The sequence below is a fragment of the Rhincodon typus genome, chromosome 5 (assembly GCF_021869965.1).
Source record: "Rhincodon typus isolate 14 chromosome 5, sRhiTyp1.1, whole genome shotgun sequence".
In the NCBI taxonomy this organism is placed as follows: domain Eukaryota; kingdom Metazoa; phylum Chordata; class Chondrichthyes; order Orectolobiformes; family Rhincodontidae; genus Rhincodon; species Rhincodon typus.
In genome coordinates, this window is record NC_063336.1 from 4762036 (window position 1) to 4779080 (window position 17045).

At 45.8% G+C, this 17045-nt stretch overlaps 1 protein-coding gene across 1 annotated transcript in view; it reads left to right on the plus strand.

Annotated features, from left to right (window-relative positions):
• Positions 1-17045, plus strand: part of LOC109930964 (dynein axonemal heavy chain 8-like) — a 2199840-nt gene that overhangs the window by 1710137 nt on the left and 472658 nt on the right. Inside the window, 1 exon segment of the mRNA XM_048596622.1 lies at positions 16641-16767. Coding sequence (XP_048452579.1) covers positions 16641-16767 — 127 coding nt within the window.

The window sequence follows — 17045 nt, forward strand, 5'->3', positions numbered from 1 at the left end:
CCTCTGATGCTGCTAGGCCTGCTGTGTTCATCCAGCTCTACACCTTGTTATCTTAAATCAGAAGAAGACCAGTTTATCTTTCCTTCAGCAGCTACTGCAATCTGTGACTTTTAATTAATAAGAGATCTTTTATATGTGAACTATCTACCCTGAGCCTCTTGCAAATCAGTGGAAGCATTCTGAAAAGGAAGGCCAAGAAGAAACTTGCAGATCAGCAAGGATCAACTCAATAGATCTTGGAATAGAGACTACTGAACTGCTTTCCCAGGTCTCCTTCTGTCTGTGTTCTTTTTTTCCCCGTTTGTAACAAGATTAGCATTTTAAGTTTTATTGTTGTATGCTGATGTTTTATAACTGTTTACTGAAATGACTCCACAAAGGCCAGCATCCCATCACCAAGTCATCCTTCATTTACTGAAAACAAAAAGTGCTGGAAATCACAGCAGATCAGGCAGCATCCACGGAGAGAGAGCAAGCTAACATTTCAAGTCTAGATGAGTCTTCATCACAACGATGTGAAGTGTGGAGGGGACAGCATTTGTGCAGTAGTGGGGGGATGGCTGTGAAGTGTTGGGGGAGAAAGGGTGCTGATAATGCAGATTAAATTATTGGAATGTGAGAATAGCAGAACAATGGGATGTCCAACTGCCAACCTGGAGAGATCAGATGGTCCCACTGGAGTAGGGGAAGGAGAGAGAGGATATGGTGACAGAGAATGCAACAATTAACGCTAAAAGAAAAGGAAGAAATGGGAGTTAGTTCACAACCTGAAGGTGTTGAACTCAATATTAAGTCCAGAAAGTTGTAAAGTATCAAGTTTGAAGATGAGATGTTATTCCTCCAGTTTGTGCTATGATTCGCTAAAGGATAGCATCATGCTGAGGACAAACAAGTGGGCATGTGAGCAGGATGTTGTGTTAAAATGATCAGCTACAGGAAAGTCTGGGTCATGCTTGAGCATGGACCAGAGGTGTTCTGCAAAGCAGCCACCCTGTCTGCGTTTAGATTCACCAACGTAGAGTAGGCCACATTGGGTGCAGTGGATACAATAGACCAGATTCGGAGGCGATGGCCTCGTGTTATTATCACTAGACTGTTAATCCAGAGACCCAGATAACGTTCTGGGTTCCTGGGTTCGAATCCCGCCATGACAGATGGTCGAATTTGAATTCAATAAATATCTGGAATTAAGAACCTAATGATGACCGTGAATCCATTGTCGATTGTTGAAAAAACCCATCTGGTTCACTAATGTCCTTTAGGGAAGGAAACTGCCATTCTTACCTGGTCTGGCCTACATGTGACTCTAGACCCACAGGAATGTGGCTGACTTTTAATTGCCTGCTGGGCAATTAGAGATGGGAATAAATGCTGGCCTAGCCAGCGACGCTCTCATCCTATGAATGAATAAAGAAAAAAAATTGGTGGAGACACAGATGAAATACTGCTTTGCCTGCAAAGACTGTTTAACATAGAACATAGAACAGTACAGCACAGTACAGGCCCTTCGGCCCACGATGTTGTGCCAAACTTTTACCCTAAACCTAAGGTCTATCTAACCTCCACCCCTACCTTATACTATCGTCCATATGCCTATCTAATAGCCGTTTAAATGCCCCTAATGAGGCCGACTCCACTACCCTCTCTGGCGATGCATTCCACGCCCCTACCACTCTCTGAGTAAAGAACCTACCTCTGAGGTCTCCCCTATATCTACCTCCACTCACTTTAAAACTATGCCCCCTCATAATAGCTACCTCCACCCTAGGAAAAAGTCTCTGGCTATCCATTCTATCTATACCTCTGATCATTTTGTACACCTCTATCAAGTCACCTCTCATCCTTCGTCATTTTAAAGAGAAAAGCCCTAGCTCTCTCAACCTTTCCTCTAAGGACCTTCCCTCCATTCCAGGCAACATCCTGGTAAATCTCTTCTGCACCTTTTCCAATGCTTCCACATCTTTCCTGTAATGATGTGACCAGAACTGGACACAATACTCCAGATGTGGTCGAACCCGGGTTTTGTGTAGCTGGACCATAACTTCACAGCTCTTGAACTCAGTCCCTCTATTAATGAAAGCTAATACACCATACGCCTTCTTAACAACTCTATCTACCTGGATGGCAGCTTTCAGGGAACTGTGGACATGAACCCCGAGATCCCTCTGCTCCTCCACACTGCCAAGGATCTTTCCATTATTCTGCTTTCAAATTTGTCCTTCCAAAATGAATCACCTTACACTTTTCAGCGTTAAACTCCATCTGCCACTTCTCAGCCCAGCTCTGCATCCTATCAATGTCCCTTTGTATCCTAGAACAGCCCTCCAGACTATCCACAACTCGACCCACCTTTGTATTGTCCGCGAACTTACTAATCCACCCTTCCACTCCTATATCCAAATCATTTTACAAAAATCACAAATAGAAGAGGACCCAGAACAGATCAGTGTATACCAATGGTACACCACTCGTAACTGAGCACCATGTTGAATGTTTTCCGTCCACTACCACTGTTTGTCTTCTAATGGTCAGCCAATTCTGAATCCAATCTGCCACATTTCCCCCTATCCCATGCCTCTTTACTTCCTGCATGAGCTTACCATGGGGAACCTTATCAAATGCCTTACTTAAATCCATGTATATCACATGCACTGCTCTACCTTCATCCACGTGTTTGGTCACCCCTTCAAAGAATTCAGTAAGGTTTGTGAGGCATGATCTACCCCTCACAAATCCATGCTATCATGAATCAAACTGTGCCTATCCAAGTGATCATAAATCCTATCTCTCAGAGCCCTTTCCAATAATTTGCCCACCACTGAAGTAAGACTAACTGGCCTGTAATTTCCGGGGTTATCCCTAATCCCTTTTTTGAACAAGGGACGTTTGCCACTCTCCAATCTTCCGGCACTATACCCGTGGACAGTGAGGATGAAAAGATCATCGCCAAAGGCCCTGCGATCTCTTCCCTCGCTTCCCATAGAATCCTTGGATAAATCCCATCAGGCCCGGGGGACTTAGCTATCTTGAAGTTCCTCAAAATTCTTCAAAATCTTCCTTACTAACATCGACCTCCTCTAGCCTACCAGCCTGTTTCATACTGCCCTCCCTACAACTAGGTCCCTCTCTGTTGTCAATACCGAAGAAATGTATTCATTAAGGACCTCTCCTATTTCTTTAGGCTCCGTACACAAACTCCCTTTACAATCCTTGATCGGCCCTACCCTTTCTCTGGTCATTCTCTTATTCCTCACGTACGTGTAAAAAGCCTTTGGGTTTTCCTTGATCCTATCCACCAAGGTTTTCTCATGCCCCCTTATAGCTGTCCTAAGCCCTTTCTTCAGCTCCTCCCTGGCTGACTTGTATCTCTCTGGAGCCTTTTCTGATCCTTGTTTCCTAAACCTTGTATAAGCATCCTTCTTCCTCTTAACTAGTTGTTCGACCTCTTTTGAGAACCAAAGCTCCCTCACTCAGCCACATATTCCCTGCCTGCTAGGGACAAACATATCGAGCACACACAGTATGCATTCCTTAAACAATCTCCACATTTCTATAATGCTCTTCCCTGACAGCATCTGTTCCCATTTTATGTTATCCAGTTCTTGCCTAACAGAATTATAATTATCCTTCCCCCAATTATAAACCTTACCCTGCTGTATGTACCTATCCTTTTCCATGACTATTGTAAAAGTAACAGAGTTTAGGCCCTGGGATGGTGAGCAGGGAAGAGGTGAAGGGGTAGGTGTTGTACCTTCTGCAGTTACATGGGAAGGTGCTATGGGAACCTTCCCATGGGGTGGTGTTAGTGGTCATCATGGAATAGACTAGGGTGTCCCGGAAGGAATGGTTCCTGTGAAATGCAAATGCAGATGGGCGTGTGAGGGCAAGATTCTTTGGTGGTGCTATTCTCCTGGAGTTGTCTGAAATGGCAGGGGATGAACCTTTGAATGTGGAGGCTGGTGGGATGAAAAGTGAGGATAAATGGGACCTGATCACGCTGTTGTAACTGATGGGAAGGAGCAAGGGTGCAAGCTTGGGTGATAGGTTGGTCGTGCTTGAGAGCCCTGTCAACGACGGTGGGCAGGAAACCACAATTACGGAAGAACGAGGTCATGTCAGCAGCGCTGTTTTAGAAGGTGGTATCATCCAAACAGACAAGACGTAGGCAAAGGAACTGGGCGAATGGGCTGGAATCCTTTCAGGATGTGGGGTGGGAAGAGCTGTATCAAGGCAGCTTTAGAAGTTAGTGGCTTTGTAGTGGATGACAGTAGACAGCTTATTCCCCAAAATGGAGATGGAGTGGTCAAAGAAAGAAAAGGAAGCGTCGGAGATGGACCATGTGAAAGTTGTGGAGGGGTTGAAATTGGCTTTTATTCACATATGCATGGTCCATGACACTGACCCAGCTCCTAAAGTGAGCAGACCCCCATCATTCTTGTTTATATCTGTCAGCCAGGACTCCCTGATTGGATGAGGTTAACAGCCCTAATCAAGGAACTCATATTCTATGCGACCCACCTGGCTGTCTTCATTCCGATCACTGCATCCCTCCTGCTGTAAGTCCTGGGACATGGACCTGTTCTTTTTCCTGTATTTTCTCCTCAGATGCTGGCAGCACGTATCAGACCATAGTTTGCCTCTTATGCCTGGAGTTTTAGCCGAAACTCTTCTCCTTCTTCAGGCAGTGAAGGTGTCGAAGCTATGACATGTGTTGAATCAATCTCACCCTCAGAGGTTCCTTTGACAAAAATTGAAGGGGGAGAAGCAATGGGGTCTGACAGCCTTGCTGGATGTTCTGAGGGGTGGGTATAATTTTCTCCTGCCCTTTTGCAAGGTTGCACCTTTCATGTAGTCGATGAGCTTGTTCAGGACTACCTCACCTACCCAAACTTTGTACGTCATGGGACCCGACCTCGCATCAACCATGCCTCTTACCCATGCAGGGCCATTCCCATGGTTTTGACACCAAACTTCATCCCCTGAAGTAAACTCTCGCTTAGCAGAGTCTTGTGTCTGATATTGGTGTTCCTGATGCCATTTCACCCTTCCCCCTAGATTCAGGAAGATCAGATTTAACCTGGTGCGGAGTCTTCTCTCCATTAGCAACTCTGCTGACCCTGTAGTTGCATGAGAGGTGGCCCTATAATCAAATAGGAACCAGGACAGTTTGATATCGAGTGAAGCTCTTGGCTGTTTCTATAAGCCTGCCTTTGGAGTTTGGACTGCTCTTTCCACCAGACCATTGGACGATGGATGGCATGGAGCTCTCCTCATATGCTGAATGCCATTCAACTTTAGGAAATATTCCAATTCCCTGCTGGCAAATGATGGCCCATTGTCTGTGACCAGCACCCTCAGGAGTCCATGTATTGCAAAAGGTGATCAAAGTTTTTCAATCATCAGCCCTGTGATTGAGGAATGAATCTTTGCACATCCAACTACTTTGAATGGGTATCCACAATGAGAAAAGACATAAAGCCCATGGAAGGACCAGCATAGTCGACGTGTAACCAAGTCCAGGGTTTACCTGGCCATTCTCATGAATGTGGAGGATCTGCTGGTAGTAAATTTTGTCCTTGTTGGCACTCTGGGCACTGCCCCTCCAACACAGCTATGTCTGTATCCCATCCTGGCCACCAGACATAAATTGTCGCCAACATCTTCATTTTTGAAACCTGGATGACCCTCATGGAGTTCAGCGAGTATCTGATAGCATCCTTTGCTCAGGACAATCACTCTTGCTCCCCATAATAATATGCCATCTGGTGATCTGATTCAATTCTGATTGAGATGGTCTTTTTGTTTCCTCCATCACCACCAGCTGTTTTAGTTTTGCCAGGACAGGATCTTTTCGTGCCCACAGTCTGATATTGTCAGCGGTGACCAGAAGCGTGTCCAGAAAAACTAAAACCAGAATGGACTCTTCCAAAGGCACCACTACCGGTAACGTATCTACCAGCGGGAGGTGGCTCAAAGTATCCACATTTGCTATTTAGCCTCCCGCACTGCTCCAATTGTAATTGTACGCACTCAGAATAAGAGCCCACCACTGAATTCAAGCTGAAGCTATGGGTGGCACAGTCCTATCCTCTTTGAGTAGCCATAGCAGCGGTTTATGGTCCGTTACTATTACAAATTTACATCCGTAAAGGTATTGGTGGAACTTTCTCCCACCAAAGATGGCCGCTAATCCTTTCTTCTTTATCCAGATGTATTTTTGTTCAGCATCAACCAAAGTCCGGGAAACATATGCCGTCAGGTGCTCCACTCCATTGGACCAGCGGTCAGCCAACACTGTCTCAATGCCGTATGGGGAGGCATCCCATGTCATCACTTGATCTTGCTTGGGATCGTAGTATGCCAGCACCTAGCTGTTTCTTTACTCCGCTAAAGGCTACATCTTGGCTACAAGACTATTTTCAAGGCTCACACTTTTTCAATAGCAAATGTAAGCATGCCAGGATGGAGGCCAGGTTACATATGAATGTCCATAATAATTCACCAACTCAAGAAAAGACCTAAGCTTCAGTACAGACATTGGAGCCGTGGCACCTTTGATCACTGTCACTTTATCTTCCAACAAGTGTAATCTGGTCTTGTCAATTGTAGCCCAAGCACTTGGGATGTCTGGAACACACATTTTCCCCTCCTAAGGCCTACCCCCACCTTAGAGAAACATTTAAGCACTATGTCCTAGTTTTCTAAATGCTCTGTATTGTTCTTCCCGATTATTAGCACATCATCCAGATTAATGGTGACCTGGGATAGATCTTGTAAAATGTTCTCCATCAACTGCTGGAAAATGGCACAGGCTGATGATACCCCAAAAGGCAGTCTCATATATGAGTACAAGCCATATTGGTATTAATTGTAGCATATCTTTGGGAATCCTTACCTAATCACAATTGTAAGTACTTATGGCTCATGTCCAGCTTTGTGAAGGACAGCACCCTCCACTGCCAGTTTTGCGTATAAGTCCTCTATGCAAGGCCACAAGTTCGACGACACCAGGTTACAGTCCAACAGGTTTATTTGAAATCACAAACTTTTGGAGCATTGGCACTCAGTCGGGGAACACCTCAGCAGTCCAGGACATTCAGCGTCCAATCTTCGGGTAAGCATCCTCCAAGGCGGCCCTCGAGATACACAACGATGCAGCATCCGTATCCATGAAGACGGCCTCAACTGTGATCTTAGGTTCATGTCACACTACATATGACCCCACTACACTGTTCTGTATCTGTAAAATCTTCCTTACTGTCCTGTCTTGACACCATCACCTTGATAAATTGTTATGATCTCTCTATCTTAATTAGTTTGTACAGTTTTGATTACTTATTACTTTGGTTAGGCTCTTGGCATGCGACTTTTATGCCTTTTGTGTTATTCCAGTCATTGGTTAGTCTCCAGTACCACCTTATCTTTAATTTTTTTGTAATTATTCCTCTGCCTCATTTAATCAGATTATAGGTCATCCCTTCGCTTGTTATTCAGCTGTTGATACTTCACTCACACCGTCTGACACTCTTGATCACCTGCAGAGACTTATTATTCAGCTTGTCAAAACTCCACTCACACCATTTGTATGATCTTTTGGTCTTTCTGCCCATTGATCTCCCTGCCTATAAATTCTGTGCCTGTGTGCTACACTCTCACTTCACCTGATAAAGGGACAATGCTCTGAAAGCTTGTGATTTCAAATAAACCTGTTGGACTATAACCTGGTGTCACCTGACTTCTCACCTTGTGCATCCCAGCCCGACATCATCACCTCCACTCTATGCAAGGGATTGGGTATTTATCCAGTTGCGAAAAGCAGTTCACCATTTGTTTGAAATCCCCAGAAACATCAAAGGCGAACCTTCACTTCAGACTTCACAGTCGGTCAGACCAGTGGTGCCCATTCTCCAACCTGTATTGGTTTGATATTTCCTTCACTTTCTAGCCTCCTGATTTCCACTTGTACTTTTGCCCATGAGGGAAATGGCGCTGGGCAGGCCTTGCAGAATCGTGAAATTGCTTCTTGGTCAACAAGTAAAGTGGCCTTAGCTCCTTTGAAAATCCCTAGACCTTCCTGAAACAGTTCCGAGTATTTAATTAGGACTTCACTCAGGCAGCCATTCTCTAATCGAAAAATGTTGAGCCAATCAAGTTGAATTTTTCCCAACTAATTTCACCCCATCAAGCTTAGGCCCAAGACTTTTACTACAATCAGTGGTAACTGATCCAGCTGCTTCTCATTAGAGGCTAGAACCGAAATTATACCCTTAATCTCTAGGGGGTTCTCTCATATAGGTTCTCAACCTGGCTGAGGTCTTACACAAATGTAAGAGCAAATTTTAGTAACAACTGGTTCCGCTATCACTGATACAGCTGCACCAGAATCAACCTTCGTGAGAACTGGATGATCATTTAACCAGATGTTCATTTTGATTGGTTCTGATTTGGATGGTGCTAAACAATTTAACAGTTCCAACCAATTATAGGTGGACTTTCCCGGATGTGCACTCTCCTGGATGCTGACCTATGAGTTGTCTCACTCAATTCAGGCCTAGTGGAACTCCTTTGCTGTTTCGAACCCACATACAGGCAATTACTACAATGCCGCACTAGATCCTCAAGAAAAGTTTAACCATTTGGCTGAAGTTTGGCTTTCTTTTAGGATTTTGATGTGGGCTGACCTAAAGACTCTCTGTTCAGGATATGTCCTGAGTTATACAATTGCCTTTGCTCAAGTGGTGTTCCCCAAGCTCAGTAGACATGGCAAGGGTGTCCACTTCCATTGGCATAGCCTGTAACTCGAAGGCTGTACTTGCCGTATTTTCTATCGACAAAGCCAGTTGTGCCTATTTGAAATCAACTTGGCCTTCAGCTAGTTGGTGCTTTTGCATGGCCACATCACTAAGCCCACATACCAGGCGGTCTCTCAACATCTCCTTAAGGGTTAAACCAGAGTCACATGCTTCTGCCAGTTATCTTAGCCTAGTCAAAAATCCCAATATGGATTCCGCAGTTCTCGAACTGTCGAGTAAAACCAATAGCATCTCAGATTTAAAGGAGGCTTGGGGTTGTAATATTCCTTAACTAAATCCATCAACACTTGAAAGGTTTTAGTATCTGGTACCTCCCAGAAAGTTAGGCTCCTAATAACCAAAAATGCTGCGGGTCCACAAGCTGTACAAAGAATTACTCGTTTTCGTCTGCCCCAATGTCATTTTCCCAGAAATAATAATGCATTCTATCCATATACTGAGCCCAGCCTTCAATGACAGGATTGAAAGAATCACGGATCCCAAATAGTGGCATGATGCCAGAAATGCTTACCCCAATTCAAAGACGATTATTGCGAGCTAAAATCTTCAGGTGCATGTTTTCTCTTGTCGCCACTGAAATAACTCCACAAAGGCCAGTATCCCATCACCAAGTCACCCTTTATTTACACATGCAGAGTACATGACACTTACCTAACTAGCACAAGCCAGCTCCTAGACTGAACAGAACCGCTGACACTCCATGGATGTGCAATTCCTTTCCATTTCCATTCTCCACCAGGAGTGTCTTAGGGCTCTCCACTTCTTCCTGGAGCAAAGACCTGAACCGTCCCCACCCACCACCCTCCTCCGCTTGGCTGAGCTCATCCTCACCCTCAACAATTTCTCTTTTAACTCCTTTCATTTTCTTTAGGTCAGAGGGGTGGCCATGGGTACCTGTATGGGTCCCAGTTATGCCTGTCTCTTTGTGGGGTACGTGGAACAATCCTTGTTACAGTCCTATTCCGGCCCCCACCCACAATTCTTTCTCCAATATATCGATGATATCATCGGTGCTGCTTCCCTCTCTCGTCCAGAATTGGAAAAGTTCATCAATTTCACTTCCAATTTTCATCCTGCCCTCACTTTCACCTGGTCTATCTCTGACTCCTCCCTTCCTTTCCTTGACATCTCTTTTCATTTCTGGGGATAGACTGGCCACTAATGTCCACTATAAACCCACTAACTCCCACAGCTACATGGACTATACATCCTCACACCCTGCTTCCTGTAACGACTCTATCCCATTTTCTCAGTTCTTCCATCTCTGTCCTGTATGTTCAGATGAGGCCAACTTCAACAAGGGAGCCTCCGATATGTCCACCTTCTTCCTCAACTGAGGATTCCCCAGCACCATTGTCAACGGGGTCCTCAACTGGAATCGACCCATCTCCCGCACTTCCACCCTCCGCCTTCTCTTCCCTCCCGCATCAGCGATAGCGCTCCCCTTGTCCTTACCTACCGTCCCACCAGCATTCACATCCAGAAGATCATCAGATGCCATTTCCGCCACCTCCAGCAAGATGCCACCACCAGACACACACTCCCCTCCCATCCCTTGTCCGCCTTTCACAGGGACCGTTCCCTCTGGGATACCCTGGTCCATTCTACCTTCACCCCCAACCCCCCTCCACGGCACTTTCCCCTGCAACCGGTGAAGGTGCAACACCTGCCCATTTACCTCCTCCCTTCCCACTATCCAAAGGCCCAAACATACTTTCCAGGTGAAGCAACACTTCACCTGCCTTTCCTAGAATCTAGTCTACTGCCTTCCCTGATCACAATGTGGTCCCTCTACATTGGGGAAACATAGCGTAGACTGGGTGACTGCTCTGCAGAAAACACCCTGAGCTACCTGTTGCATGCCACTTTAACACACCACCCTGTTCCCTGGCCAACATCTCTGTCTCTGGCTTGCTGCAGTATTCCACCGAAGCTCTACGCAAGCTGGAAGAACAACACCTCATTTTCCGCTTGGGGACCCTGCAGCCCTCCAGACTCAATATCAAGTTCAATAATTTTAGGGCCTAACTCTCCCATGTCCTTGCCCCCCACCCCACACACCAGGCCTTGTTATCACATTGCCTGCCATTACACACTATCTATTGTTAGTCACTAACAGTCCCTATTAACAACTGAGATAACAAGGTGTAGAGCTGGATGAACACAGCAGGCCAAGAGGAGCAGGAAAGCTGACGTTTCGGGCCTAGACCCTTCTTCAGAAAATGAAGGGTCTAGGCCCTTCATCAGGTGAAGTCAACTGATGAAGGGTCCCTATTAACAACTGTTCACCCTCCTAGCCAGATCGTTATCAACTCCTTTATCTATCCAACTGTTCTTCTCTCTCTTTGTGCTCTTTCCTATCATTTACTCCCTACCCCATCCTGCTCCCTATTTTCTGCACATGTTCTGACGTTTTCGCAGCTACCATCAGTTCTGAGGAAGGGTCACCAGACCCAAAACATTAACTCTGATTTTTTCTTCACAGATTCTGCTAGACCTGCTGAGCTTTTCCAGCAACTTCTACTTTTGTCCCTGACACTCCTGTTTATATCTGTCAGCCAGGACTCCCTGATCAGACCAGGTTAACAAGCCCGATCAGGGAACTCATATTCTGTGTGCTCTGTCTGACTGATATCATTCCTAACACTACATTTACCTCTAGCTAGATTCTTACTTCTTGTAATAAATTTAACTTATTGTAAGAAATTAATAAATGTGATTAATTAAATTTATCCCTTAAATTTATTTGTCTGTCAGTCAGTGTGAGAATAGGAGAAGATTGGGCTTAGATATTAATTGGATTGCCTTGTATTCTGATGAAGTTATGTTCTTAATAATAAATTGTGATTTTTTTTGTTTGAAGTTATAGCTTTTTAGCCATACTGACGTTGTCTCTCGTGTTCAGGGATGTGTAGGCTAGGGAGATTATCAATGGTAAATGTGGAGTTACAGGGATAGGGTAGGGGAGTAGATCTGGGTGGGATATCTGTTTGTAGAGTCTGGTTAAGAACAATTGAGCATGACTAAGTATCCAGTGATAACAAAGCTGATTTGGTTTTTCTCACTATCCCTCTGTCATAACAATAGTCCCAGAGGAGCAGAGATCTGCTCTGTTATTAGAGATGACTCGTGGTCGTTTAACCTGAGGCTGATTGTGCCTCAGGGAAGGGGTAAAGTTGTAAAAGAAGGACCTTTATGGTGACCTCAGCTAACAGAAGAATTGAACCTCTGCTGTTGGTGTCACTCTGTATCATAAAATAGCTATCCAGCCAACTGAGCTAATTGAACTTCTCCCTTTTTTTCTGAACTATTTTAATGATCTAGAACTTGGTGTTCGGATGACACTTTCCAAGGAGTGGAGGTGCCGTTGTTGAACTGGGGTGGATAAAAGTCTGAAGTCACACGACACCAGGTTATAGTCCAACAGGTTTATTTGAAATCACAGGTTTTCGGAGCGGAGCCCCTTTGTCAGGTGAAGTCAACTGATGAAGGGGCTGAGCATCGATAGCTTGTGATTTCAAACAAACCTGTTGAGTTATAACCTGGTGTCGTATGACTTCTGATTTTGACAATTTCAACAATTGCAGATGGCACAAAATTTAGAGAATTATAAACTCTGACTCTGTGATTGGTAGTTCTAAAGACGCCTGACATTGATGGGATAACACAGTGTGGAGCTGGAGGAGCACAGCAGGCCAGATAGCATCAGAGGAGCAGGAAAGGTGACGTTTCAGGTCGGGACCCTTCTTCAGAAATGGAGGAGGAGGAAGGGAGTTCTGAAACAAATAGAGAGGAGGGGTGCAGCTGGGGAAGGTAGGTGGGATGGTGATAGGTGAGTGCAGGTAGGGAGTGGTGGGGACTGGTCAGTGAGGTAGGAGGAGTGGATAGGTGGAAGAGAAGATGGACAGGTTGTGTCAGGTCAAGGAGGTGGGGATGAGACACTGGGTTGGTCATGGGATGAGGCCAGGGGTGGGGAGATTTTGAAACTGGTAAAATCCACATTGAGACCATTGGGTTGTAGGCTCCCAAGGTAGAATATGAGGTGCTGCTCCTCCAGTTTCCAGGTGGCGTCGTTGTGATGCTGGAGGAGGCCCAGGATGGACATGTCACCCAGGGAGTGGGAGGGGGAGTTGAAATGGTTCACGACTGGAAGGTGTTGTCGTTTGTCACAAACAGAGCACAGGTGCTCTACAAAGTGGTCTCTGAGCCTCCACTTGGTCTCAAGCTAGAAGGAGTTAGAAATTAGGAAATGGATGGTGCGAAAGGCGGAGAAAGTAGTTAATAAAGCATACAGTATCCTTGGCGCTATCAATTGGGCATACTACAAAAACGATACTGAATTTACGTAAGATCCTTGCTAAGCCTCAGCTGGAGTATTTTACACATTTGTGTGTGCCACATTGTTACATTGTGCTCCTTTGGGTAAGCATTCTGTAAAACTACTTCTAGAGTAGTACCAAGTGTTAAAGATTTTTTTCAAAGCATGCCAGTACAGGTAATTCTTCTTTGACATGATAATTGCGCTCTTGTAGACACTGTGCTATAGGAAATCGCGTTATTGGGAAATCGCTATAGAAAATCACTATACCTGTACAGCAGAAAGTTTGTATTATCCACACAGTTTCCAGTATTCACCAATCGCATTACAGTCAATTCTTGTTAATGAAACACGCGTTAAAGCAGAACTATCTGACTTTCAGATCAATGTTGATAGATTTGAAGTGTTTAGGACCAGAGGACATAATTTTAGAGTAAGACCTACTTAAGACAGAAATAAGGAGGAATTTCTTATCTCAGTGAGTAGTGAGTCTGTGGAGTTCTTTACCGCAGAAGCTGCTGAGGCTAAGAATATTCAAGGCAGAGATGGAAATATTTTTAAAAAGTGAGGGAATCAATGATTATGGGACAAAGGCAGGAAAGTGGAATTGTGATTATGAGGTCAACCATGATTCTTTGAATGGCAGAGCAGACTCACTTGGTTAAATGGCCGACATCAACTCCTTATGGTCTTGTCAGGTCAATTCTCAAGCAATACCAAATTAAAGGGCTAAAAAATCTTTGCTACAAGAGGAGAAATTGCTGATTGGTTGCCAAGTGCACTCTGAATGTTAAAGTGGGCAGATTGACTGGTCCCAGTAATGATGATCATGACAACTATCATTGATTATTGTAAAATCCCTTCTGATTCAGACATGTCCTTTAGGACAGAAAATCTGTTATCCTCACCCAGTCTGGCCTACATATGACTCCAGATCGTAGTAATGTGGTTGACTTTTAACTCCTCTCTTTAAGTGGCCAAACAAGCCACTCATTCCAAGCGTAATTGCAATGCATCAAGTTGCCCAACACGTTGTCCTTTGGAATGAACCTGAATGAAATGAAATGAAATTACTGTTGCCTAATTTGCAGAGTGGAAACAAGAACAAACATCGCCGAGGCCAGGCGCCAACTCTCCGACACCTCCTCCTACAGCCCCCTTGATCATGACCCCACCCCCGATCACCAAACCATCATCTCCCAAACCATCCACAACCTCATCACCTCAGGTGACCTCCCACCCACAGCCTCCAACCTCATCATTCCCCAACCCCGCACCACCCGCTTCTATCTCCTTTTCAAAATTCACAAACCTGACTGCCCGGGTCGACCCATTGTATCTGCCTGCTCCTGCCCCACCGAACTTATCCCCACCTATCTTGACTCCATTTTCTCCCCCTTGGTCCAGGAACTCCCTACCTACGTCCGTGACACCACCCACGCCCTCCACCTCCTCCAGAACTTCCAATTCCCCAACACCTCATCTTTACCATGGACGTCCAGTCACTATACACCTGCATTCCCCATACAGATGGCCTAAAGGCCCTCCGCTTCTTCCTGTCCCTCAGGCCCGACCAGTCCCCCTCCACTGACACCCTCATCCGCTTAGCCGAACTCGTCCTCACCCTCAACAACTTCTCTTTCAATTCCTCCCACTTCCTACAGAAAAAGGGGATGGCCATGGGTACCCGCATGGGCCCAAGCTATGCCTGCCTCTTTGTAGGTTACGTGGAACAATCCCCCTTCCGTAGCTACACTGGCCCTAAACCCCACCTCTTCCTCCGTGACATTGATGACGGTATCGGCGCCGCCTCGTGCTCCCATGAGGTGCTCGAACAGTTCGTCCACTTCACCAACACCTTCCACCCCAACCTTAAGTTCACCTGGACCATCTCTAATACCTCTCTCTCCTTCCTGGACCTCTCTGTCTCCATCTCTGGCAACCACCTAGAAACCGATATCCATTTCAAGCCCACCAAATCCCATAGCGACCTAGAATACACCTCCTCCCACCCACCTTGCTCCAAAATTGTCATCCCCTATTCCCAATTCCTTCGCCTCCGCTGCATCTGCTCCCAGGATGAGGCATTCCACTCCCATACATCTCAGATGTCCTCGTTTTTCAAGGACTGCAACTTCCCCCCCTCAGTGGTTGAGAACGCCCTCGACCGTGTCTCCCGCATTTCCTGCAACTCATCCCTCACACCCCCTCCCCGCAATAACAACCAAAACAGAATCCCCCTCGTCCTCACGTACCACCCCACCAACCTCCAGATCCAATGCATCATCCTCCAACACTTCCGCCATCTGCAATCCGAGTCCACCACCGAAGACATTTTTCCCTCCCCACCCTTATCTGCTTTCCGGAGGGACCACTCTCTCTGTGACTCCCTTGTCCGTTCCACACTCCCCTCCAGCCTCACCACACCTGGCACTTTTCCCTGCAACCGCAGGAAGTGCTACACCTACCCCCATACCTCCACCCTCACCCCCATCCCAGGCCCCAAGAAGACTTTCCACATCAAGCAGATGTTCACCTGCACATCTGCTAATGTGGTATACTGCATCCGCTGTTCCCGTTGTGGCCTCCTCTACGTCAGGGAAACCAAGCGGAGGCTTGGGGACCGCTTTGCAGAACACCTACGCTCGGTTCGCACTAAACAACTGCACCTCCCAGTCGCGAACCATTTCAACTCCCCCTCCCATTCCTCAGATGACATGTCCATCCTGGGCCTCCTGCAGTGCCACAATGATGCCACCCAAAGGCTGCAGGAACAGCAACTCATATTCCGCTTGGGAACCCTGCAGCCCAATGCTATCAATGTGGACTTCACAAGCTTCAAAATCTCCCCTCCCCCTACCGCATCCCAAAACCAGCCCAGCTCGTCCTCACCTCCCTAACCTGTCCTTCCTCCCACCTATCCCCTCCTCCCACCTCAAGCCCCAACCCCATCTCCTACCTACTAACCTCATCCCGCCCCCTTGACCTGTCCGTCCTCCCTGGACTGACCTATCTCCTCCCTAACTCCCCATCTACACTCACCTTTACTGGCTCCATCCCCGCCTCGTTGACCTGTCTGTCTCCTCTCCACCTATCTTCTCCTCTATCCATCTTCTATCCGCCTCTCCCTCTCTCCCTATTTATTTCAGAACCCCCTTCCCCTCCCCGATTTCTGAAGAGGGTCTAGGCCCGAAATGTCAGCCTTCCTGCTCCTCTGATGCTGCTTGGCCTGCTGTGTTCATCCAGCTGTACACCTTGTTATCCAACGTTGCGTCTATGTTTTCTTTCTGTCTACAAGGAACAAGGCCCTCTCTAGTAATGTATCCAGCTTTTAGGACAAATTGTCTGATTAATTAGACTGGAAATAGTCTAATGAGTTCATATTATGATATATTGTATATTTATGGTCACCATCTTTAATAATTTGCAGAATTTCTTGGAAGTAATCTCTCAAAACCTTTTGTAATTCAATTTATCTATATAATTTATTTCTGATCATTTTTACGCAGAAATTCATGGATCGGAATCCCAGTCTGTATGAATTCCGATCAGAAATAGAGTTCTATGCTACTTTCCAACAAGAGATTGAGGAACTACCCTCCAGCATTATATTAGATTTTATTGAACTGGACACAGGTACGAACTAATGTTTATTTACTCTCTCAGTAGCCCATTTCTTCATTAATACAACACACAAAAAATTGTCTACGGCTCATTTATGTCTGGAAGGCAAGAAGAAAGCAAAATGTGATCTGGGCTACAACTCCTCAGGAATTACTCTCTTCTGAGACAGCTTGCAGTTTTCTAATTAGTTTTGGGATTTGGTCTTCATTAGTTATCTCTCACAACAATGCAAATGTTTGATTCTTTCCCAACTTACATTTGCTAATTTAACAATATTAACTTCGTTGTCT